This window comes from Corvus hawaiiensis, chromosome 5 (assembly GCF_020740725.1).
Source record: "Corvus hawaiiensis isolate bCorHaw1 chromosome 5, bCorHaw1.pri.cur, whole genome shotgun sequence".
NCBI classification, from domain to species: Eukaryota; Metazoa; Chordata; class Aves; order Passeriformes; family Corvidae; genus Corvus; species Corvus hawaiiensis.
The window spans coordinates 11,324,874-11,348,729 of record NC_063217.1 but is presented as its reverse complement, the minus strand read 5'-3'; the positions used below and the strand labels follow the sequence as shown (position 1 = coordinate 11,348,729).

Genomic DNA, 23,856 nt, shown 5'->3' with positions numbered 1-23,856 from the left:
CATGTACCAAAGGAGCACCAGAGCACAGTCTGGCTTTGCTCTGCTCCCAGAGCATCACAGAAAAGTAACAGCTTTAATTAAAGAGAAGCCCAACTTTAGCTTAATGCAACACACAGGAAAAACAAGTGATCCATGCTACCACAGCATGTTTCCAGAGTTTATTTCCAAAACAGAATATAAACAAAGATAAATCTCCTCCCAGTGCAAATACTCCTAAAGTAAATGATGACTCAGATGGTAAATACTCTTTCTATCACATCCCACTTCTCTCTATCATTTGGAGTGACAGCCCCGCTCTCACTGAATTAAAGAAGGACAATTCTGCTTTGTAATGAATGAAATCAACATTCTCTCCTGTATAACTTGTTTTTCTGCACTGCTAAGCACTGTCATTATCTGGACCTTAAAACTTTTTCATTTTAATAGTGTTTCTGTAGGAACAGGCCTGAAATTTAAAAAGTTATTTTGCTTTTCTAGGTACTCTCTTAAAACACAGATGTGACTGTAGCACTGAGCAAGGTACCTAAGAAAAACATAGTCTAATAAAGTTAAACTGATGGAGCTGGAAGCAGTGAGTATTAATTTCATATTCAAAGCATGATATGCAACTCCATGAAAAGACTGATGGGGTCCTCAGGGTATGAAAAATTGTATGATGCAATTGAATTATCTCAGCAATACAGTTTCTTACATAAGAGCTAGAAAAGGACATAGTAAGAGCTAATGTGTTAAAAAAGCAGAGAACTAGGAACAATTCCTTAATGCAATCCAATCCTTACTCTGTAATAATTTTAGCTACAACTATCACTGGGGCTGTGCAAAATGAGATCTTGTGGAAGTGCTTCTCTCTACTGACAACCAACTCGCTCTCTCAGCCAATGAGACCTTAGGTGTCAAAAGCAGAAAACTCTGAATTAGCCACCATGACTTGCAGAAATCCTTAATTTGACCTACCTTCCAGACTCAGTCATTCTAACAACATTTTTCATACTGTCAATCACAAATCAGTCCCAACTCTTTTAAGTGATTCTATTAGTAGGATTTTATGTATCACTAAGCATTAGAAATTCTGCTATCTCAATTTTAGTCCCTCTTCCAACACTGAGCCGAAACAGAGTTGAAAACTCTGGTTTGAATTTCAGTCTGGCACAGAACAATGACTTCCACTCATGCTCCAAGCCATACAAGCTTGATGACCCCCATCATGTCACAGGTTCCCTGTCAGACACCCCACTAGAGCCCAGGGCAGACAGGTTTAACTGCCTTGCATTGTACCACTGAGTTCACAACAACAATGCTTTTGGGCACCTTCTTATTTCCACAGCACTATGAGTAAGACTAGCATGGCATTTTCTCCAGTGGCAGCTGTAATCTTCAAAGGAACAAGCTTTCAATTCTTCCCTCTGTGCAAACATGAGTTTTATACAGAGACCAGGTAAAACGTCAGCCTTCCATTGTTTGCTAGAGTTTCCTGAAATGCTACTGCCAATAGCAATGCAAATTTCATCAGAAGAGTTACTAATTCCCAAACAAAATCACTCAGTGAGAACACTGTATATGGAACAATGTGCAAATATATTTTATTCAAAGAAGAGATAAAATATTTAATGGTTTAAGCATTTCTCTTGGGCAAAAACTAACAATGTGTGGTACTGCTTAATAAAAATGAAACATCTTTAATCTCTCAGCTTTAAAATTAGGCACTGGAAGAAGAAATTCTCTTTCTGAGTAGTTTCACAATGTTACAAACTCTTACTTCCAGATGCTGATTACACAAGTTCAGGATATAACCAAATATTAAATAAATGTGTAAACTGTATTTTTAATGTAGACTCATATAAAAACTTTACAGACTAAGTGAAAAACAAAGAAAAAATAACAAAGCTGCCTCTCTAGGGGAAGATTTGTAAAACAATACAAAACCCCTGCATACAAATACCTGGGAATTGCTGGCCAACACAGATGTGGTACTGAGGAAAGAAAAGGACCAGGGGAAAGGCAAACCCCACCAACTACTATTTTCAATAGTAAGAGAACAACGACAGGTTCTCTAGAGTGGAGAAACAGCAGGAGACGTCTACCTGTTCTTGGGCCCTGCTATCACACAAAATAGGCCCTTCTTCATGTTATTTTCTTGAGAAAATGTAATTTTGCAAGGAATACCTGCATTTGTTGTCAGTTCTTCTCCTTCACCAAAACAATAAAAAGTGCCCCAAAGGCTAGTTAACCATTTGAAAAAAAAAAAAGAAGAGTAATACTGTGCCATTTTACAATTACTATCTAAAAATATAGGATTTTTTTTGATAAATATTCTTTTGCCAAGATAGTGTCATGGAGTTTTTCTATACACACAGCAATAATATTATCTTGATTTAGAAATACACCACTAATACTAGGCCATTCAGCATGGCTCCTGAGAAAGCAGCAGAATCCCTGCACCTCTAGTTCAAGATTATTTTCTGCTGCACTTCACAATTTGCTTCTTTTAAACCTCCATTTAACTTTCTTTCCAGCTGCAGGTCAAATCTGCCACCTAATTCCTGCCTTCAGCCCCATTGCTGACGGTCTGCTAGGATGGTTATATCCATACAGCTGTAATCAACACTTACTTACAAATTGATTAGGTCAATTACAGTTGTGAGTTCCACTTAGCACCAGTAAAGGAAAATTGCTGGAAGTTCTCTCTTTGTCCTCTAGACAAGCAGCCTAAGTGTCCAACTCTACAGCATAGAGATGGACACTCTACAGCATAGAGCATCTCTGCTCTATAACATAGGTCCCCAAAGACGCTCCAGACTGACAGATTTCCCACTGCCCTATTTGGTCTGCTAGCAATTACCAGAAACTGGGAAAAGACAGAAAATAAACTCATTATTATCACCTGGAAACCTACTGAGATGGACCTTTCCATTCATTTTGTATGCTCTCTTTTCAACCAGTGAGATTACATTTGTACAAAGGTAGAATTATAACAATCACTTTAAAGTTTATTATTCTACTCACACAGTAAGATTTAATTTTATTTAAAGCACTGATCCAAAACATTTCAAACACACTCAGACATACTCAAAAGCCTTAATACTTATATGCTAAACCTCAACTTTGGCAAATATAAATCCTTTTATTAGTTGTATGATTAGGTATGGACATAATTAGAAAATGTAATAAAATAAAGTCTGCTTTTTAAAACTTGAAATTGCTCTATCTTTAAATAAAAGCTCTTTTTCCTCAGTATGTTTTGCTATCATTTTAGAGACAGTTTATACTACTGAGATTCTACCTCTCCTATCTAGGAATTCCTTATATATTTTACATTCCATCAAAAAGAAAATAAAGGTCCCAAGATTCAACTTTAAATCAAGACACTATCTCAAAGTTGGCCTAGCTGTACTAACAACATATGAAATTATAAATGAGAAGATGTATACTCTGCTGTGCAGCAAATCCACAGACTATTAGAAATTTATTCTCAGGTCAGCTGTATAAGAGATTAGATCTTTTAATTATCTGTCACAGAATGGGAGTTAGGAGCCTCGAATCCATTCAGTTTGTGACCCGTAGAAATAAATCTGACCTCTTACAAGGCACATGTAAGCACCACACACACTCTGAGACATAGCTATGGTTTTAAAATCACTGAGTAACTCTCTGGTATAACACTGCTTCAGAATAACTGAGCTTCCACTGGCAATGTACGTGCACCTGTGTTTTTGGAAGTGCTGCACAAGAGTTCCAGAAGCATTGTCTTGCTGTCCTGCTTTAGCTTTAAATGTAATTTTAATCATGCCGAAGTCAAGTTTAGCACTCCCACACGCTATATTTAGAACTAGAATAATTTAGGTTGGAAGGCACCTCTGGAAGTCATTTATGCCAGCCTCCTCCTCAGCACAGATCCCACTGGATCAGGTTGCCCAGGGCCTCATCCCATCCAAATCTCAAACCTCCAAGTATGTAAGGCTGCCACTTTCCCTGCTCTAGCGCTTTGCAATCTTCTTGGGAATTTTGTTTCCTCTTATACCTAATCAGAACTTGCCATGTTGCAAGCTGACATGGGGTTGACTCCTGTCCTTTTGTCACACACCTCTGCGCAGAGCCTGGGTCCATCCTCTCTCCAACCCCGCAGTGGGACATGAAGACATTGATGTTCTCCCTCAGCCTCCCAAAGGAGCCTGGCTCCTGCAGACTCTCCTCGTACATCCAGCCTCTGCCCATCCAGGCAGCCTGTCCACAGACCAGTTCCACTTCTTCACAGCACCAGGACCCTGGCATGACAGCAAAACAGATCTCTGTAAAATCCCTCTCTAACACGAACACCATCACAGGTGAGTGAGGACACACCATTTAAGGCAGGGTGATTAAAACTAGCCTTCCAAACCCGTATTTTGCATCCTTCGAAAGCTGGCCCAGCTCAAAGGTGCTGAACACCTTTAACTCACAGCATCTTGCCCATCCAGGTTTTTTTACACAGCCACCTTCCATCATAGTATCATATATCCTAAGTAACAAAGCAAAACTCTTCTGTCTGGATCTGCCGTAAAGGAACTTGGAATGCCCTTAGGGGGGTGTCAACATTTCTCATCTGAACATGTAGCTTTAGACCACTGGAGTCTAAAAGAATAGAAGCTAATATTATACTTATGTTTAAATGGCTAAATGAATGCCTTTTTTTTTAGATATGTCATAATTAATTTATTGTCCCACAGTGTTATCAGTCACAACAAATATGTAGATTTGCAGCAGCCTGACCCAAGGATTGACCTTACAAACCAAATATGAGATACAGTGACCTTGGTGATCCCACCATCAAAAATTCACAGCAGAAACAGAGCAGCCATACTGTTTTTAAATCTATGCACACACCAAACGTACAAAGAAACCAAGGCGGCTTGCAAAGTTACACATTTGACATTGCAACTTGCCTTAGAAGCAGAGATTTTGTTGAGACAGTAAATACCAATCCCACCTAGCAATATATCCGCGGGATCACAGGTATTACTGCACAGGTATCCAGTTTCCAGCCTCTACACCCTGCCCAGGTTCCTTGCAATTTAAAAAACGGGCAATGTGATTAACACTGCTAATCTGGCTGCACTGTGAATTTTGGCTGACTCTTCCATATGGGAGCTCTGGGAGTTTTGACTGAAATATAAGAAGTATTGTTAAGCCTCAAAGTTCTATCACAGCCTTGAAATACTTGTTGTTTTAAATTAAGTACCATCCCTCAGAGATATGTGACTGTGCAGCAATCTGTTCTTTAGTTTTTTTTATTATATTAATTTGATTCTAGTTGTCATAGTTTCAGAAAAAGGTTAAAAGTTTTTAACATTCTAGAAAGTCTTCTCATCCCTTTCCAGTATGAACAACATAAACAAAATGCAAATGGTAAAAAAGAGGCTCCAATTTCTGTTCCAACTTAGGATTATGGATGCCACTGCTTGTGATTTTCCCCTTAATGTTCTTGTATACATACATGGCCTAATTTATAGATCTCAGTCATACACATAAGGTGTTGGCTTCTGCTTGTAAAATGATGATATTATAGTATTTTTTTTATTTCTATAAAAGGTATTTATGTATTTATTTCTTTAAAGTGCTAGAGATACACTACAACACCTTGCTTTGGAGAAAGAATACCAATCACATGAGTTTTGGTCTGAAGAGACCTTCCCAGGGTGTTGGGAAGAGCTGACAGGGTAGTTCCACTCACCAGTGTAGCCTCAAGGAATGGAAAAAATATTCAGGAAAAAAAAAAAGAAAAAGAATACTTCCACAGCAAGTGATATTCCTCTTGGAAACAACAGAAATGGCCTCCTTGTTCCACTCACCGATTTTACTGCTGTGGTGGGGGAAATAGGACAGTGGTGACAATGCCCACAGCTGAGCATCTTGTGCCAAACCAAGGCAGGGGCCAAAAGCATCTCACCAATATGGCTGGTACCAAGGGACCCAGAACTGGCCCCAAGCCCTCCACCACTTGGAGCAAATCCTGATCCACTGGATCCATCTGTGTATCTTTTTCCATAATGCTTCATTTTCCAGCCTGTAGGCAACTGACAAAGCAGATGTCACTGAAATGACTTAATGTATTAAGCTGCTATTTGTTTAATTCTGATGTGGAAAATGTGTCACATTCAAAATAGTTTAGTATGTTAATGTACCACTGCAGCAACCTACCGCAATCTTTAAACATTTTATTTTAGACTTATTTGCTTATTTTACTTTAAATCATAATTAAAACCTGTTTTCTTGCTTCCTTTTAATAGTACTCTTAACTTTACCTCCAGTTTCCTCAAGCTGAATAAACAGAATTATTATCACAAATAAACATTTAACGTCCTAGCATATTTATCTACAATTTATTTGCATTAAATTACATAAGACAGATGCAGATAAAACTTCCACTATAATGTATTCCGTTAACAATCTGTAGCACAATAATTCATAAATGAAGGGGCTCTGGGGATTTACCTTCAAGGAATAACAGTTTAATGTCTGTGTCTACATAAGAAAGCTGACCAAAGCTATATTTGGAATGGGTCTCTGAGTAATAGTATTGAAAAGAAATCTGAAATCTAAATAGTCTTATTTGAATCAAACTTTTTCAAAAAATATTCTTCAAAATTCCAATTCTAAGGTAAGAGCAGGTTTTAATAACTACGGAATGAACTTTTATTTCTTATATGAATACATAGCTCCTTATGCTGCAATGGGATTATACATGACAGTACAGCTAGTCTTGAACCTGAAGATTATTCATCTCAAAAACTTTTATAGAATCAATTTTAGAATAATTTTTACAACATTATGATGAGCTCTACAAATGAGGAATTCCAAGCTGTAAAGATGAACGCTGCACATTTCCAACTGAAGGAGCAATATGAAGTCTGAACTTCATCCACTGAACCTTTCTGTGGATTCACAAGAGATGTTGCAGAGCCTTATTAGCCTGACGAACTCTAAGCATGTATTAGTAAAATTAATCCTCTTGCTCGTAGCTGCAGCCCTTTGATAAGTTAGCATCCCTTGCATTAGCACGTCTGGTTTCTTGAGACTCTGGGCACACATAAGACACATTCAATTTGCCAGTGCCTTACCCTGATGATCTGGGTAAGGCATTGTACTGTGACAGGCCTTTCCTACAGGGACTGCAGGGCTGGCTGCTGCTTCACCAGTGGGCTCATGTCAGCAGCTCTGCAAATAACCCTCATGAACTTCTTAAACTGAAATATAAAATCAAAATTTTGGAGTGCACTTTTAAAAACACAGCTTCTGAAACATGCTTCTGTGCTTGTAAACCCAGTTAAAGGATGATGTTTCATGATATTGAGGAATTCCTGCAAAGAAATACCTGTCTGTGTTTTGCTTTACAGCAGGTTCATCTGACTTGATGGTGGGCAAACAGCCACTCCTCACTGAGACTGCAATGGCCCATTGCACAACAGGTGCAGGCACAACCCACTGCGAGCCACCTCTGGAACAAAGGCCAAATGGCATCAAAAGGCTTCTAACAACAAAAAAGCTGGAAGGAGTGTGTTCAGCAACACAGTTCTTCATAACCACCCTGTGCTGGTGCCCAGCAGACACCCCCTGTGGCCTGTCTGCTCCAACTCTCCTTGGAATAGTTCTCATTAGGCATATGCTCTTCCCCCAACAATCAAATTATACCAGCAGTGACACTCTTCTGGAATGATGAAATGATCAAAACCTGCTGGCACAGAAATGAACACAGGAATCTGATGCATCCAAACAGGGAGCAATGGGATACAATCAGCACGGTGCACTCGGGTCAGGTTTTTTTAAGATGGACTTGGTTGTTTCAGTGTCTTTTAAAGAGGAGTGCCATGTGTGGCTAGGAGCTGGTTCCCTTTATCTAGACAAACGTACTCAGTAAAGAAGCTTGACTCAGTATCAGCCCTCAGAACTGAAGTGATCTTCACCCCAACAACTCAGCTTTTGTATCACTGGGGGATACAAAAGCTGACACGTCCCATCTGTGTGACCTGGAATGGATCATAAATATTTTGTAAATTACCTATCGTATCTATGTGATTGTAACTGATGAAAGCTGCACAAATTGAAAAATTGGAAAGTTGCCTGAAACCCCAGCCTCCCTACCCAGCTGGGAAAGGGAGATGGGTGAGCACAGAGAAACCCGGAGCTTTTCCACTTTGCTGCACTTATCTGTAACCCTGGCCTTTGGGGAAATATTAACTTAAGCCTGCCTCTAGAGGAAAAAGCTGCACGTTATCTCTTTGCCACGTTATGCCACCTTTAAAGAGCTTTAAAGAACTGGCAAGTGACAGTGACAGCTGCTGGCAGGGGTCTGCTGCGACAGGCGTCACTGTGGGCTGCACAGATTCCTTGGTGGGGCTGCACGCTCCCAGCCTGGGTGCCAGCACATGCTGCCTTTTCCCACCACGTAAAAAAAAAAAAAAAAACAAAAAAAAAACAAAAAACCCAAACATTTTCCAGGGTTAGGTTCTAGGTTTATTTTTTTTTTTTAAGTATTTTACATGTGCAGTTTTATCTGATGGGTGACATCAGTTGCAATCTTGGTTTCTTTTTGAAATGAAATCTCCTCATGGATATGATCCAGAGGGAAACAAAAATCAAGGGCAGGAATATTTAGGATGTCAGGGACATGGAGTTAGCAGTGGAAAACTGGCTTTGTTGCAGTTGGTTCTGAAAGCCCAACTCTTCCCTCCCTCCCTCCTTGAGCTGCTGGATAAGCTAAGGACCAGATATTATTTTCAAAACTTAGGGGAAGATGGCGAACAAATTAACCTTTAATTTTCCTTTCTTACATCTGCAGGCAAACATCAGCCACTCGTGCCAATGCCAAAAATAACCCAAAATGTATTAAGTCTTACACATGTAAAGTCAGAGTGACCGAACAGAAGGAACATTCAATTCAGACTTTGGTATTTCAGATTCTTCTTCACTTTACTAATCCTACCCAACACAAGTCACAAATCTCTTCTCAGTTCTGTGTGCACAAGCAAATCCCATTCTCTTGTGAGAGCTTTGCAGTCAATTGACCAAAAATACTATTAAAAAGCTAAATATATTTACAAAAATATGCAGCACCAAGAGTACTGTAATGAAATTCTACCAAAAAGAAGCCCTGACATCAGAGAACATAAATGTGATACGTCCTGCCAAAAAAGGAAGGGGTTCCTGCAAAATATGGCAAAATTTTCCTAAAGATAAGATTTTATCTTTTAGTTTGTAATTAAAAATAATACAACTGTTTATCTATGGCACAAAGCCAGGGACAGGATCTCCTCTCAATAGTTTACAAACAATATAAACTGCAGTCAGAAAAAATACAGGGAATATTAATATAACAGCAATTATTGTAACAATTACATTATTTGTATTTAAAGGTTTTCCAATCATTTATTGCATTAATGCTTTCTTTAAGCTATAGCATTTTAGGATGCTTACACAGAAGTATGCAACAAAAAGTTGAAATACATTGATAAAAAGAGATCTTAACACTGACAGTGAGAGTCAAGGGCCATGTTGGAAGCAGCCTCGAGACAGGAAGGAGTGGAACACGTAGGGTGACTTGTTTATGGGTCAGTACAATGACTTTTGTGGATGTGCAGCTCCTACTGCCCACCCAAAGTGCTCCCTCCCCACTGCTCCAGTGCTACACAGAGCTGCCAAGGTGAAATGCCAGGTAGCCTGTGACCAATCTAGGTTCTTTGGTAATTGTTAATGCTTCATGGTACCATAATATCAATGCAATAGAAATAATGTCCACATAATATATTTTTTGCACAGCACAGTCACAATGATTTCCCTAGAAAATTCAGGGGGGCTATCTAAACTTCAGTCCTTTGCCTTCCAGCACAAGAGACATGATTTGCCTTCCAGATCCACAGCACGGAGCCACAAGGCAAGCTAAGAGTAGGAATCTTCCTTTAAAATGTCAAGGTTTGTTGTTTACCCACTGCTAAGGTCTCTCTAAGCAACAATGCATGTGCAACTCCTTAAAAAAGGTTCACAGATTCACTTAGGGAAAACACGTTCAATAAGGGAAAAAAAACCCAAACTATTTTTTAATTACAAAAACATAAACCAGTACAGCATTTTCTAAGCACGCAGTGTAACAAGCACAGAAATGAACTATCAGGAGAAGTGATAGGTTCAATACCTTTTATTGTCTTGAAAGAAGACACTTTGCTTTTGCAAACTACTCAGTATTGGGATATATGAGTGAAATCAACCATTTACACAGAGAAGAAGGAGAGGATTTAATAACTGAATGGTTATTAAACCAGGATGGTTTAATAACTGAATTTGACTCATAACTTAGGCAGTGTCTCAAAAATAGTTTACACAAGTAACTAGAATTAAAGATGAAATTCAGAGCTGAAATATTTGTGCTTTTTGATGCCCACAGTGCAAACAGCTATACTGAAAGCATCCATCATTCTAATAAATACATAATTACTGATCTACAAAGCACACGTACTATAGTAAAATTACTAGGATGGAAGCCAGGTCTGCCTCCAATATACAGGATTTCTTTATGTTTCCAAAAATATTAATTACCCTTGTATTTAGAAAGGCTCTGAGAAGCTTCATCTTTCTTTCATCTTAGCAGGACAGGTAAATCAAGTATCCAACCAACATTGTGGCAGTTTCTGACAGCTGTAGCTTAACAGCCAGGCTTCTTCTGCCAACTTAAATTTGCAGCTCGTGCTGTTTGCTGCTTTCTAAAATAGGCATGACTATGGCATGCTTCTAGATCTATGTAGACCTTATGTGCTTCAGAGACAAGACACAGAAAGCTCAGCCGAGCATTTCCTCAGAGCTGGCAGCACTCCCGTACCGCCAATCTCATAAACTTCACAGGACACAGCCTGAGTCGTTCCCATCAAAAGTCAGCTTTGACCTTGGAAAAAAACTCAGGCATATCACAAGTTAGAATTATAGATCTATGGACAGAAACACAAAATATGCCTATCGCTTCGGCAGTTTTTCTGAAAATGTACCATCAGACTTCAGTCCAGAAAGATGATTTAACCCCAAGTTTACAAGTAACAGAAGTTAAGGGCTCTCAGCACAACCTAGGCTTTATTCTTAGGTGAAATCCTATTAATAACATAGACAATCAAATCGACAGCAATGTCACTGGGTAGCTCTCCTAAGTCATGAAGCTCTATTAAGATAGAAACAGAACTTTGTTAAGCTGGCTTCCTGCATTCAATGAAATTTAGGCCACACTACCAAAAAGAAGGTAAAATTCATCATCTGAGGTGATGATCCCTTAGTACCATCTTGAAAAACACACAAGACCAAGATGGACACAAGCCACTGTCACAGTTAGTTCCCAGGTCAGGACAATGGGCACAGCTGGAAACATGCTACTGGGCCACACAGGCATTCAATCCCAGCTAGAACAGTGTAATGATCTGAAATCATGACAGTGTGTCAGCAAACTGAAACACAATCTATCATGTTTTAGAATCACGAAAGGTCTCACGGCTGATACACACAGAAGCCTTAAAGAAGATGCTAGAAAAGCTTTGGCTATGCTCTCCCTGACAACACATTAAGGCAATCTGCGAGATGCTTGTTACCTTAGTTTGGTACCATGAAAACCTGTGGCTATTAGAACAAAGATGCTAAAATGTTTGCACCTAATTCTGTACAAAGGCACATAAATAAATGTCCTGGTTTCAAAGCTATTAAAAAAACAGCAGTTCACAGTGATTTCACCCATGGGTGATGATACGTAGAGCTTCTCAAAAGTCTCAGCAGTGGAGGAGTCAGATTTTCACACCAAAATCTCTATCCCATTTGAGGAGGGGCTCTGCAGCTGCACATATGTAACCCACAGGACAGGTCTGCCTCTTCAGGCAATTGTCCAACAGATTTGTGATACATAAACCCTGTTTCTCCACAGGGAAAGCTTACCAATGTTCATACATGCAGCTGACACTAGTTTTCCTCCAATTTTCCAAGACGGGAATGAGCCATCAAAACATGTCCAGGAAGACTGGTTAGTAAACGGCCACACAAAACATTTAAGATTAATTTGCCAGTAGATCTCTGTAGCAGCACAGCAGATACTCTGCAGTCACAGTTAAGGACCGTTTCAAATACCCACAGAAAACTTTGGACCAGATGCCCAGAGATCCAGCTGACTGCAGGTCAATCTTCAGTTTGGCAAATGCTGGAGCAACCTGGCCTATTAAATTTTGAAAATCTCAGAGGCTGAACATTTCACAGTCCCTCTGCTACCCTCCTTGCTTCAAGCTCTTTCACTGGGATTTCACTTTTCCTTAAAACCAGCATGAACTTCTCCTGCTACCCCTTCTGAGTGTTGCTTCTTGACCTTTTTCTATGCCTTTGTGAGAGGAGCTTGGCTCCATCTCCACTTTACCCAGCCATCGAGGGGTTGAAAGACATAATTCAATTCCCAGGTGGATCAAGGGCAGACCTCTCCATCCCCTCTGCCTGCATGCCACACTCTCAAGAGAAGCGTGCAGCAGCTTCCCCCATCATGCTCACTGCATGAATCCTGGTAGGTGCACTCTGTTGACCAAGTGGGTTGGGAACATCACACCTGAGTTAAACTATGAGTCATGGAAAGGTCAGTGCAAAACAACTCTCCTCCCTTATCACCACTACTTACCCATCACCTGCACCCAGGAATGCTTTGTCACTGCCCAAAGCCAGTGGCAGAGCACGGGGCTGTGTTTAGTCTGAGCAGGGCAGGAGCTGCAGAGCAAACCGAGGCTCACAGCACAGGCAGAAACCCTGCAATTGGCACTCCTTGAGCCTGACTTGCAGCCAGGTTAACACACAGCAGAACAGAGAGCATATGTGCGAGTACTCACAGGGGTGAGGTGCCGGAGCCACTGCCAGACACTCGCGGTACAGACAGACGCAGCCCCAGCTGTTCCCGACTGCCTTGTGTCCCGGCTAAGGCACTTCGCTGCAAACCCTTTCCCATTCCTATCTTCCTCTCATCAAGGGTAATAATGGCAACACAGCCATTTCTATGGTTTCCTTTGGTATCAGTGCACAATTATATGTGACCTTAAACATTAGATCCTCTCTATCTGTGTTGCATCTAAAACTGTAACCGAGCGATTGCCTTCATGCTGCTGGCATTACAAAGCCAAAAGAAGGACCACAGCAAACGCTACAAGACTCCATGAAGCCAAACTTCCCAGCTGAACTCAATCAAAAATCCTCAGTGGGCTCTCACAAGGTAAAGAACAGAAAAACTTGTTTGACTTGCAGGTCCCAGCTGAGTTTGCAATACCAAGAACACCAACAGGAAAAGAGAGGGAAAGAACTTTTAAACAGAGCAAAGCAAATGAAGGGAACTGAGACAAAAACAAAAAGGAAACTCTCAAAGTATTTTTCATTACTTCTAGAGCATTCACATGATTTTAAACTGCAAAATTTACAGCAATCTGGGATTTATAAATGTACCTCAATAAGCTCTCTTGACAGAGGTAAAAATAAGTCAAGAAAAAAACAAAGTGGTCTCTGATCAAGAACTCTCCAAATGAATCCCTGCATACAAGGCTGCCTATTCATTCAGTCCCACTCAGAGTTGCTCAGCAGAGAAGATCTCAGTATATATTTAGACATCAACTAGTAAACTTCTGAAAGCCTTGTGAATCACTTCTGAAATTCCCTTTATCCTAAGTCATATACTTTATGTCATATAATCTCTAAGTCATATACTTAGGAGGAGAAGGAAGTATATGACCTATTTTTTAAAGTGACAAGAGCTCTTGCCTGACACTTAAGCAGAACAGGTTCTGTGGCTTGTTCTTCATATGATATGCATCAAACTTTAACTCTTACTTCACCATGAATTTTACCATACAAGCAGTATCGGAGCAATGCAATCTTACTTTGCCACTGCCTGAAGTAGACTTGAAGGAACACAACTACTGTATGCTTAGTGCTCCCCTTCTGCACGGTGCATCCAGCTATTTCACTCCATAAACCAGTACAGGTGAGGGATGTTTCTTTTTCCCACTGAAGATCAGATGAACTTGGCAAAAATGAAATGGAAGAATCATATTTCATCTTCCTCTGAAGTATCATAGTGCCTCATGCTAGAAATGAACTGACAGAAGGGGTACTTGCAAACTTCCCAAGGAACTGGATGCTGTATTCGTGAGCAGCTACTATGCAGCAACAACCAAGATTACACACTAGTTCTTCATATCCACCATGAGGAGCAACTGCAATCTGTTACTGTTTTACAGTGACAGCATTACTTAAACCTAAAAATAACAGTTTCTGAGTAGCAAAAAAACCCCCCTGTAATTAAAAACATTGAAGTATTTTCAAAACATCACTAGTGATCCCTTGCAATTCAGGAATGTGTGTATTTCATGGTCACCTGCCTTTCGACTTTGTTTTCCTTCATCTACAGATCAAGAAACTTGTCCTACAAAACCAGGAGAATCTTCAAAATATAGTTAATGATCAATTTGACTAATGTCAGTAGAAGGATTTCATTTTACAGAGAAAAGGGGAAAAATGGCTCCTAAAGCTGACAGAAATATTCACTGAACAAAGTTTTTATTCATTTCACATTTCTTGTCTGAAATGGAAAAATAAATAACTGTGCTTCATGCAAAACAATACTCCATCTAGATTTCAGAGCACAAGCATCAACAAGTAAGCTGGGAAAAAAACCATTCCAACGTTTCAGGCAGTAACAGTTATGGACCTTGACACGCTGCTAATGGATCTTGACACAGGGAATAATCTAAATTCAGAAATGTTTGCCTTAAGGTTATATTTAAGGATGCAGAGAGCAAGCCAGCAAATTGTCGAGTAATCTCCAAGGCCCATGTGCTGCCCTCCATCAGATGCTGGGCTTGCAGAGACCCAGCTCTGCTGGCTGAGCCCCCCATTCATCCTGGCCCTTCCAGAGCACTGCTTCTAAAAGCCCCATGCAGCACAAGCCCTTTTAACACAAATATGTTTAATTCATTATCGTGAGTGCTGGATGCTTGGTTGGAGAACCCAAGGTCCAAAGTTGACTTAATGGCACCAGCAAACCCCTACAGGACTGGAAAATGCAGCAGTGAGCTTACAATTAACAGTATTCAGGAAAGAGGCATTTCATTGCTGAAGCCTGAATTTGTGTAGTGTAGAGGAGGAACTGTTTGTCATATTGGACAAAACTAAAACCAGGATTTCTTCACTTCTCCTTGAATGTTGGCCAGCCCATTGCATAAAGAAGAGAGAGAAAAGTTACCTCAATAGCCATGCTTTTATTTGTCAATTTTCTTCACATTTCTTAGCCCTCTATGTTTTTATGTCAAAGATAATTACTGGGGATTAAGTACATAAGCATTAATGTCCTGAGATGCAAAACTACCTGTACATCGTACTGCAATGGCAGTCAGATGTGAACAGATACCTGGGCAGGTGCTGCACTGCAAACAGGGAAGTCAGCAAGAAGGAGACCTCACTCAGAAAGCCAAATATCTGGGTTTTGTTAAGCAGAACTAGCCACCTTTCCAGAGATGTGCTGCAGCACTTGGGCAGCATGTGAAGGCCACTAGGATGGAGACAGGAGACAGGATGTCCTGCAGCCAGGAGTTACCAGCTGATGTGACATCACCTGAGAATCTCTTGTGACCTATTTCATCCTCTCCTAACTGTGCTGTATGTCTCCACCACCCAGGAACATGCTGCCATTTAAAAGATAGATATACTGAGCTGAAACCGTTTTCCTAAGAGCTATAAAGAATCCCCCAAAACCTTAATGAATCCCAAGATACAGCTTCCTGTTTTTCACAGTCTAAGAAATTAAATAGAGTCTATGCAATTCAACCTCAGAGGAAGAAAATACCATCAGGAAATATATATTGTTGTTTATTTTTTCAGGGAAACTGGGCTTAAATGACAATGAAATGAAGTAGTTCTACTTTTGTTTAATGATGAAATGTGTAGGATTGTATCTTATAAGGTGAACACATTCATTAGCTGGCAAACTCCAAAGCAAGCTGACCTCCTGGTGCTCCTATCTAGTAATTCAATGCTCTTTTACCAGTGCTCAGAATGAAGGGCTGAAAGTAAAATGCTGTAACTGAGTATAAAATAAAGTACAGTCGGAAACAACCATAACTATTGTCTCTAGGGAGGATTCTTATCAGCATACTTGCATGGGAACTTTGAAAAGAAATTAATCATCTGCAAGCAGAGCTGGACCCTGTGTGACCGACCTGAGTAACCTCTTTTGTAACCAGAGCCACCACATTCCTGCTCCATTTGGGCTGTGACACTCGATTAGCAGCTCTCTGATCCATGCAATCAAATTGTCCCTTTAATATAATGGTTTAAAGACTAAATAGCTGTGTGAATTTGTGTCACGACATTTAATTTAATCTAATCTAAGATAATTCACCCACTATGTAATTAGCTCTGTGATTCCCTTTTTGCACTTAAATAGTAGACATCATGTTAACCTATTTCTGGGAATTGAGGAGAACCTCATTTTCACAGTCTCGAATATTTAACCTACTCTGTTCTTGCTATGATTTCAAGATGGCCAAGAACTGAATTATTAGACTGAAAACCATATTATAAACTCTTAGAACTACCTTTAGTATCCTAAAAGCACAACCATTTCATGTAACTCTCCCAGGTACAAAAAGCAGTGAATAGGCTCTTTCTTAGAAATAGTTCCAGCCGAGATCAGTGGTAAGAATGTAAGAGGCAGCTGAGGAAAATCATATGTGGAAAAATCTAATTACAACACATGTAATAATGCATCTGAGCTGTGTCTTACTATACCAGATGATCATATGCTTTCTAGATTTAAAATTATAGCATGAGTCTGCAGTCCATTCATCAGAACAATGGTTCAATGCATGTACTACTGACCACTTTAAATTATATTACCTATATTAATTTATTACAAGCTACATCACGTTTACCAAATATAAGCCCTTCTATATCTAATGCCAAATCCTATGGTTAAAGTGGCAAGGCAGTGTCACAGCACAGTGATACAGACAGTGAATCATGCGTTGCCTTGGTGCAAGAGGGGACAGACTGAACAAAAGTTTCTGGAGTAATAAGGCAGATCCGCAATGGTTTGCTCCATCTCAAGAGTAAAAGAAATATTGGGGATTTCTCTTAGATTACCAAACCATGTGACAATTTGTTGAATCTTGTGTGGGGCTGATTTTAACAGCCCACTGCACCTGCATTTTTTTTTTTTTTTTTGCAGAACCAGAAAGTTACAGTAAACAGCAAACTTTGAATTAAAGCCTTTCCATAGTAATTTTGATGGAAATCTTTTGGGAACAGTGATTTTAGACAAACTGTGGCATTGAATTTGTTGTACAATACTTGCCCCATCAATGTTAATGGAAAATTCCCATTGATTTTACTGAGTAGATATGGGCTCCTCACATTTAATTTATCAAGAGAATTGATTGCAAGTTGTTTACATAGCCCACACAGACATGCAAAATCAAAATCTGGAAACATCAAAGCTAACCCTATACTTAAAACTAAAACTCCTAAAACTGCCAGTTATTCTTTCAAATGAGACCTAAGAACTCTCAGGGGTTTTTTCCACTCTCTTTTTTGGCAGGATGTTATTTTTATCTTGGCACTGTTCATTTTTGCTATTTCATTTACAACACGTTTGGAGCAATTACTGAGATAGAATTGTGTCAAGTCTCCTCTGCACCAACTTTCCTACTGGATTTATCACTTTAGAATCTATTTAATTGACATTTAAAATATTACAGAGATAAAAATTTGGACTTCAATATTTCCTCTACCAAGCTCAGTTCTATCAGGACAGAATTTAAACATTTTTCAGTATTTCATATTCTTCAGTTCAAAATTATAGCCAGGCAACCAAGGAAAGGATTCTGCGCTGGCATTTCATCAGTGCCAAAGGAGATGTTACCATCCCTATTAACAATCTCAATGCTCTTTAAACACAGGGAACAGACTTGGGATTTCTAGAGTAGTTTAAATACCCTGCAACACATGCTTACTTTGCTCTCACCTGCACACCTGCCTCAACCTGGGCACTTCCACAGAGAGGACCGGCATGCTGGCAGTACATGTTTCACTCACGGACCGTGTGAGAACGTGGACAATCAGCACACATGAAAGCACTTATGCCATCAACAAACACGAGGAAATGCCAGACTAGGTTTTCAGCTGAAATCTGCAGCAGGTGCCTGACCCCAGGTCACTCAGTGTCTAACTACGAGCTCGTTCTCCTCTCTGTTTGCACCAGGCTCCCTCCCCCTTGGCTCGGTGCGAGGATGTGTATGATTAAGCATGTTGACATACAGAGTCCTCACATAATTGTAGCTATTCAGCCTCTCCCTGTTGTTGTGGTAGAGAGTATATTTAGCAGCCACAGTTACCCTCAGAAACGAAATACAGAACCAACTCCCAAAGGCTCCCCTCTCCTCTGTGCACAAGCCTGCATTTGCCTTAAGGACTGTAATATTTTGCGATCAGCTGTGCTCTGAAGCAACCACCCCCCGCCGACACACAACGCAGATGAATGCTGAATCGCTGAAAAATACAGTTCCAAGTCAGTTCTCAAATCCTGCATGTATTACAGGATAAATTACTTTTGTATTGCCCTGGGCAACTGGATTCCTCTGGGCGGCAATCCTAGCTTGGGCTCCGTGGCACATCCTCAATATCCACCTTCTCTATCACCACAGCATCTCGGCCAGCAGAAAAGGCCGGGCTTTTACCCCAAATATCACTGGCTGAAAAGCTGTGTGCTCCCACTCGGGATGCTGGGCGGGCAGGGGCACCAGCTGATGCCACCCTCACCGCACGTCGGCCGCGGGGCCGCGGCGAGACCCCCGAGCCGCAGGGTACCAGCGGGAGGATGGACACACGGCGGCCCCTCCGCGCCCGGTCAGCCCGTCCAGCTGGGCTCCGGCCGGGGCTGCGGGGGACGCCCGGGGAGGGGGCGGCTCCGCCGGAGTCCCCGCGCAGGGTCCCGCCGCCCGCACCGCGGCGGATCCGCAGCCCCTCCCGCCCGACAGCGCCCGAGGCTGCGGCAGCTCCCCCCGCGACAGGCGCACACCCAGATTCTCGTATTTTCGGGTGGTTTTAGGAAAGCAATTTTTATCCGGCTGCCGCTGCCCGTGCCGTGCCGTGCCTCGCCGCCCGAGCGGGGCAGCGGCGAATGTCCCTCCCGCAGCACCGGGGGTCTCGGCCGCCCCCCCTCCCGCCTACCTGTGCCGGTGCTCATGGCGCACAGGAGGAGCCGCTCCCGCCGCCGCCGCCGCCGCCGCCGCCCGTCACCGCGCCCGCGCAGGCGGCTCCATCCCCGCCCGCCGCCGCGCAGCGGGGCCGCGCTCCGCCCCCGCCGCCAGGTGCCGGCGCCCGCAGTCCCGCCGCGGCTCGGCTCGGCACGGCACGGCTCGGCACGGCAGCACCTTGGGAAGTGTAGGCAGCCCCGCGCCGCCGCCCGCGGACTACATCCCCCTCCGTGCCTTGCTGCGGCCGGGGGTGGCTCCGGCCCCGCCGCCTCTGCGGGCAGAGCTGCTGCAGCATCCCCCGCCCCGCGGAAACTTCCCCCCAGGTCTCGCTGGAGCCGCAGCCCGCTCCCACCTGCCGGCCGCCACCGCTCCGTCCGGCCTGCCTCGCCCTGCGGGTGAGATCCCCCTCTGCATTTTCCTGTCCCACTTGAGCTCGGCTCGTGTGATGCCTGAGCAGAGCAGTGAGGTGCACAGGTGCTTCGGCACGGCCCCGAAGCGCCCGGGCAGTGACGATGAGGATGCTTGCGCTGGTCTTCAGCGCAGCCCAGGCTCCAGGCAGCGCTGCAGCACTGCACGGAAGGTGTTGGCAGCAAGTCTGGGCGTTCAGGAGAGGAAAGCAGTCCTTTCTGGATCAGGTGAACTTTCACTTGGGTCCTTTGGATTTGGGAGTACAAGGGCACACAATTATTATTAAAGCCATTTGTTTATTAAATACCGATTTATTCAGTATTTCATCCATTTGGAAATCTATTTTATTTCTGTGAGAATTAATTTTTTTTTACAAAAAACAAACATCTATTTTAACAAATGGAAAAGCAGCCAGTGTGGTTGCATAAGCGTGCTGTACTGCACAGCTGCTCTGATGCTCATTTCAGACTGGGCTCAGGGCAGCTTCGGGTTGCAGTAACAGCATGAGGAAATAGGGGTGTGAAGACTTGCTTTGTATTAATATCAGTCTGCTGATTACTCTCTGTTCCACTGACAGTTGTCTAAAAGTTATAACCTAATTAGTAATTGTAAGCATAAAACCTACACAGCTTTCCCAACCTACACCTGAAACTGAAGTGAGATGAGCTCTGCAGCAGTGCTTACATGTCACAATTTGATAGGGAATCATGGTCCTTGGCCCTGTGTAAGTGTAGCGGTACCTTATGGCTCTTATATCATTTGTCTGATGTGAATGGGGAGCCCCTGGACATAATCACTGCCATCGGGAAGAATGTGGACCTGCAATCCAAGCAGCCACAGGATGAGACGAGACAAACAAGTATCCCATTCCTGACAGCCACCATCAGTGGGTATCTGCAGAGGGGATTTCCTGAACCAGATGTGTGTTCCTTGTTTTGAAGAATCTTCTGTGGATTTTCTTGTGTTGTCTTGCCCAGTTGTAGCTTGAACCCATGCACGCTTCAAAAAACAACAGCATCCTGTGCAGGGAATTTCACAGCCGAACTGTCTGGTGTGAAGAACTATCTGCTGTTGTTTTGAACCCGCTGTTTGCTATTTTACTTGATACCTGCTCATTCTTGTAGTAAAAGAGATAGCAAACATAATTCCCTGTTCACTTTCTCTGTGTCACTTATGAATTTACACTGCTCTATCAGATTCCACCCTTCACTCCTACTCTAGTTAGTCATTCCTTAAAATGGGTGACTCGTAACTTCAGCACCGTGCTGCTATCTATCACTTTCTGTAATTTGTTCTGGAGTTTTCTTGTTTGATCATCAATTTTGGTTTTAATCATGAAGTGCCTTTGCATATAACAATCATCATGAGTTCAAGGCAATCTCTGAGTGATGTTAGTAGCCCTGTGGTTACACATAAGTGTTGCTTTAAGAGCGAAATTAGACAGAGCTTTTGTCTTGAACATGGTGGGTGTACAATCCATATCGGAAGTAATGAAGAGGAAACTGCCTTGGGCTTGAAGGCTGCTGAAAGACAGTTTGACCCTTCTGCTGGGTGGCAGTGCGAAAGGAGAATGCATGCTAAAGCATATCATAATTCATGAAAAGCAGTGAGAACCCCAGGGCCACAAGAGGTTTTTGGAAGTTTTTCCTACAAGTCATAGAGACAACTGAAAGGTCCAGGTGACTACACAAATGCTCAAAGTACCTACATGGTGCCAGATCTTAGGGAGCACTGTGAGTAACAGGCCATGGACTTCCAAATTCTCCTTGTTTAGGGTAATGTCACCTGCCCTAAGCTAGATTAAGAGCTCCCATGACCCAATGGAAAAGTCATAGTCTGCCACTGGTAAGACTCCATTACTCCAACCAATGAACCAGGGAGTAATCACCACTTTAAAGGTCTACTGTCAAAAAAAGGTCTTCTTCAAGCTTATCCAGGAAAAGCCCTGCCTCAGTGGCTTTTGAAGATAGTTCAGTATCATGGATGACACAGATGACACAAGCGTTACTTGGGAAGATGTCACAGTTCAGTGCATGAGTGGTCTATGGCAAAAGTATTTGCCAGAGTTTATTCTGAATTCTTCTGGATTTGATGTTATCCTTGCTCTCCAGAAAGACATTGTCTCTATCTCTGAGAAGCTGGCCTTTAAAAGGTTGATAGCAAAAGTGTGGGGGAATTGTTGGCTTCACGGTCAAAGTGAAACCATCCAGAAAGAGTTGGCAAGAAGGCTTATCCTAAACAATTTAAACTGAGCACCCAGTCTCACAGAGGAAATAAATCTTTCAGGACAATGATCCATCCTGATAATGGGCATTTACACTCTTTGGGACACTGTAATATTCAGTCTCTTGTTACCAATCTCAGGCTAGTGGGCAGTCATCTCTTGATTTTAATTTTTGAAAGCAATCAGCTTGTCCAGCTACTGCAAAGAAGGCTGAAAAGTCAGGCTTTGACCTGTCAGCACTTTGCACCACTTCTGTCATTACTGGGAATTGAACTGGCACTTGGCAAACCTGATGGTCCTGTTTCTTCCTTCACATCCTCAGTGTCATCCTGAATTCTTTTAAGAGCATTGATACTTTTTTTGGAGGAGGAGGAGCTTAAACCAGGACAATAAAATTATTACTTTTATTTGATTATTTGTCTGCAAAGTTTTTTAGGTCATTGCCATATGAGAGGGGTCAGTGTCTCAATGATGGAGGGTCCAGCAAGAGGGAGAGGAACTGGAACTTCTGCACTGGGAATGAAGCAGAACCTTTGTCTCTTCCAAAAAAATCCAAACCAAAACAACCCAAACAAACAAACAAACAAAACCAACCAACCCCCAAAAAACAACAACAAACAAACAAACAAAAACAAAAAACTGTGAAAAAAACCATCATCCATCCAGTTCCCAGAAGTGATTTACATGCTAACCCAGACTATAGAAGACTACAAATCCAAGCAGCTGCTTAAATTGGTGAAGTTTTCCCTTGGCTTCATGTTCAAAGCTGCCACAGTATCACAAGATTTTCAGGTCAAATAGCAACTTGGAGTGAAAATTAAAAGAACATTTAGTTTGTGCCAGCTGTGCTATTAGTTGTTAAAACCCTTCTGAAAATGTCCTAAATAGATATCTCACGGAAAAAAAAATTCAGAAAAAATCGCATAAATTAGACCTGCTTTTGTAAATCTTACTGTGCAGCTCTGTATTTCATGCCATTAAGTTCTACTGTATAGTCCTGAAAATTGAGTTTAAGCTCCTAAGAATCTTCGGTAATTTTTACTTTTTAGCCTGAAATCTACTTGATAGGCTGATTTTCACTCTAAGCTGCTGTCTTTTCACAGCCATTTTATCTTTCAGAAGACAAAAGAAATCTTGCAATTTATAGTAACATATTTTGAAGTGCTTATGTTTTAAATGACAAGTTATCCTTCAAAAGCTTTCTATAAATTTACAGAAATATATGATTTTCCTATTAATTCAAAAATAGAAATTCTTTTGTGTCACAGAAGATTAAGAACCTGACCTGACATGCTGTCATGACCCCTCTTTTGCTTTTTACTGATTCTCTTTTGTGTGAAGAAAGCCTCCTAAACATCTGTGTTCTAAAGACGTTTCTACTTTTATTTTTCTGGTGTCATATATCTCTTAGGAATTCAGGGCTGGGCTATTTTGCCTGGGTTACAGTCCTGTAACTAGACTTGAACTTCTCTAGTTTTATGACTAATTTCATATCAAGTGATGAGCTTTTTGACATTAAAACTACTATATCACAGAATTACTGGTACTGGGGCAGTTGCCAAAATAAGCCACACTTGTGTTTGCAACCAGTGACAGCAGTTACCTCTCCAGCACCTTACTGTGTTTGTGGTATTAGAATGACATTGATAGTAAATAAAATATAAGGCAAGTCTGAAGTCCCAGAAGAGTAACAGACTATCTTAAAATGAGATTCTGGATATGGGAATAAACTGCCAGCTACTCACTGAGCCAGAAGCACATGTTTATAAATAATGAATTAGTGTGAAGCAGCTGTAATGAAATAATAGCATAGCACTATATTAAGATGTCTGAGCTGCACTATCAAGATGTCAGTATTAACTTTTATACAAAGCTCCTCTCACACCGTGGGAAGAATATAAACACTGCTTCAGCAGCTATAACTTAGACATCCATTACCCATTACAAACCTAAATGCAT

General features: G+C 41.6%; 1 protein-coding gene across 14 annotated transcripts in view; it reads right to left on the bottom strand.

The window, feature by feature from the left end:
• The window catches only part of ABLIM2 (actin binding LIM protein family member 2), a 133,525-nt gene extending 114,205 nt beyond the window's left edge, over nt 1–19,320 (bottom strand). For all 14 annotated transcript variants that reach the window (XM_048303546.1, XM_048303549.1, XM_048303550.1 and 11 more), the window contains exon 1: nt 19,240–19,320. In XM_048303546.1, coding sequence (XP_048159503.1) covers nt 19,240–19,255 — 16 coding nt within the window. In that variant the 5' untranslated portion in view covers nt 19,256–19,320. The remainder of the gene's footprint in view (nt 1–19,239) is intronic.
• Nucleotides 19,321–23,856: the final 4,536 nt, after the last annotated feature.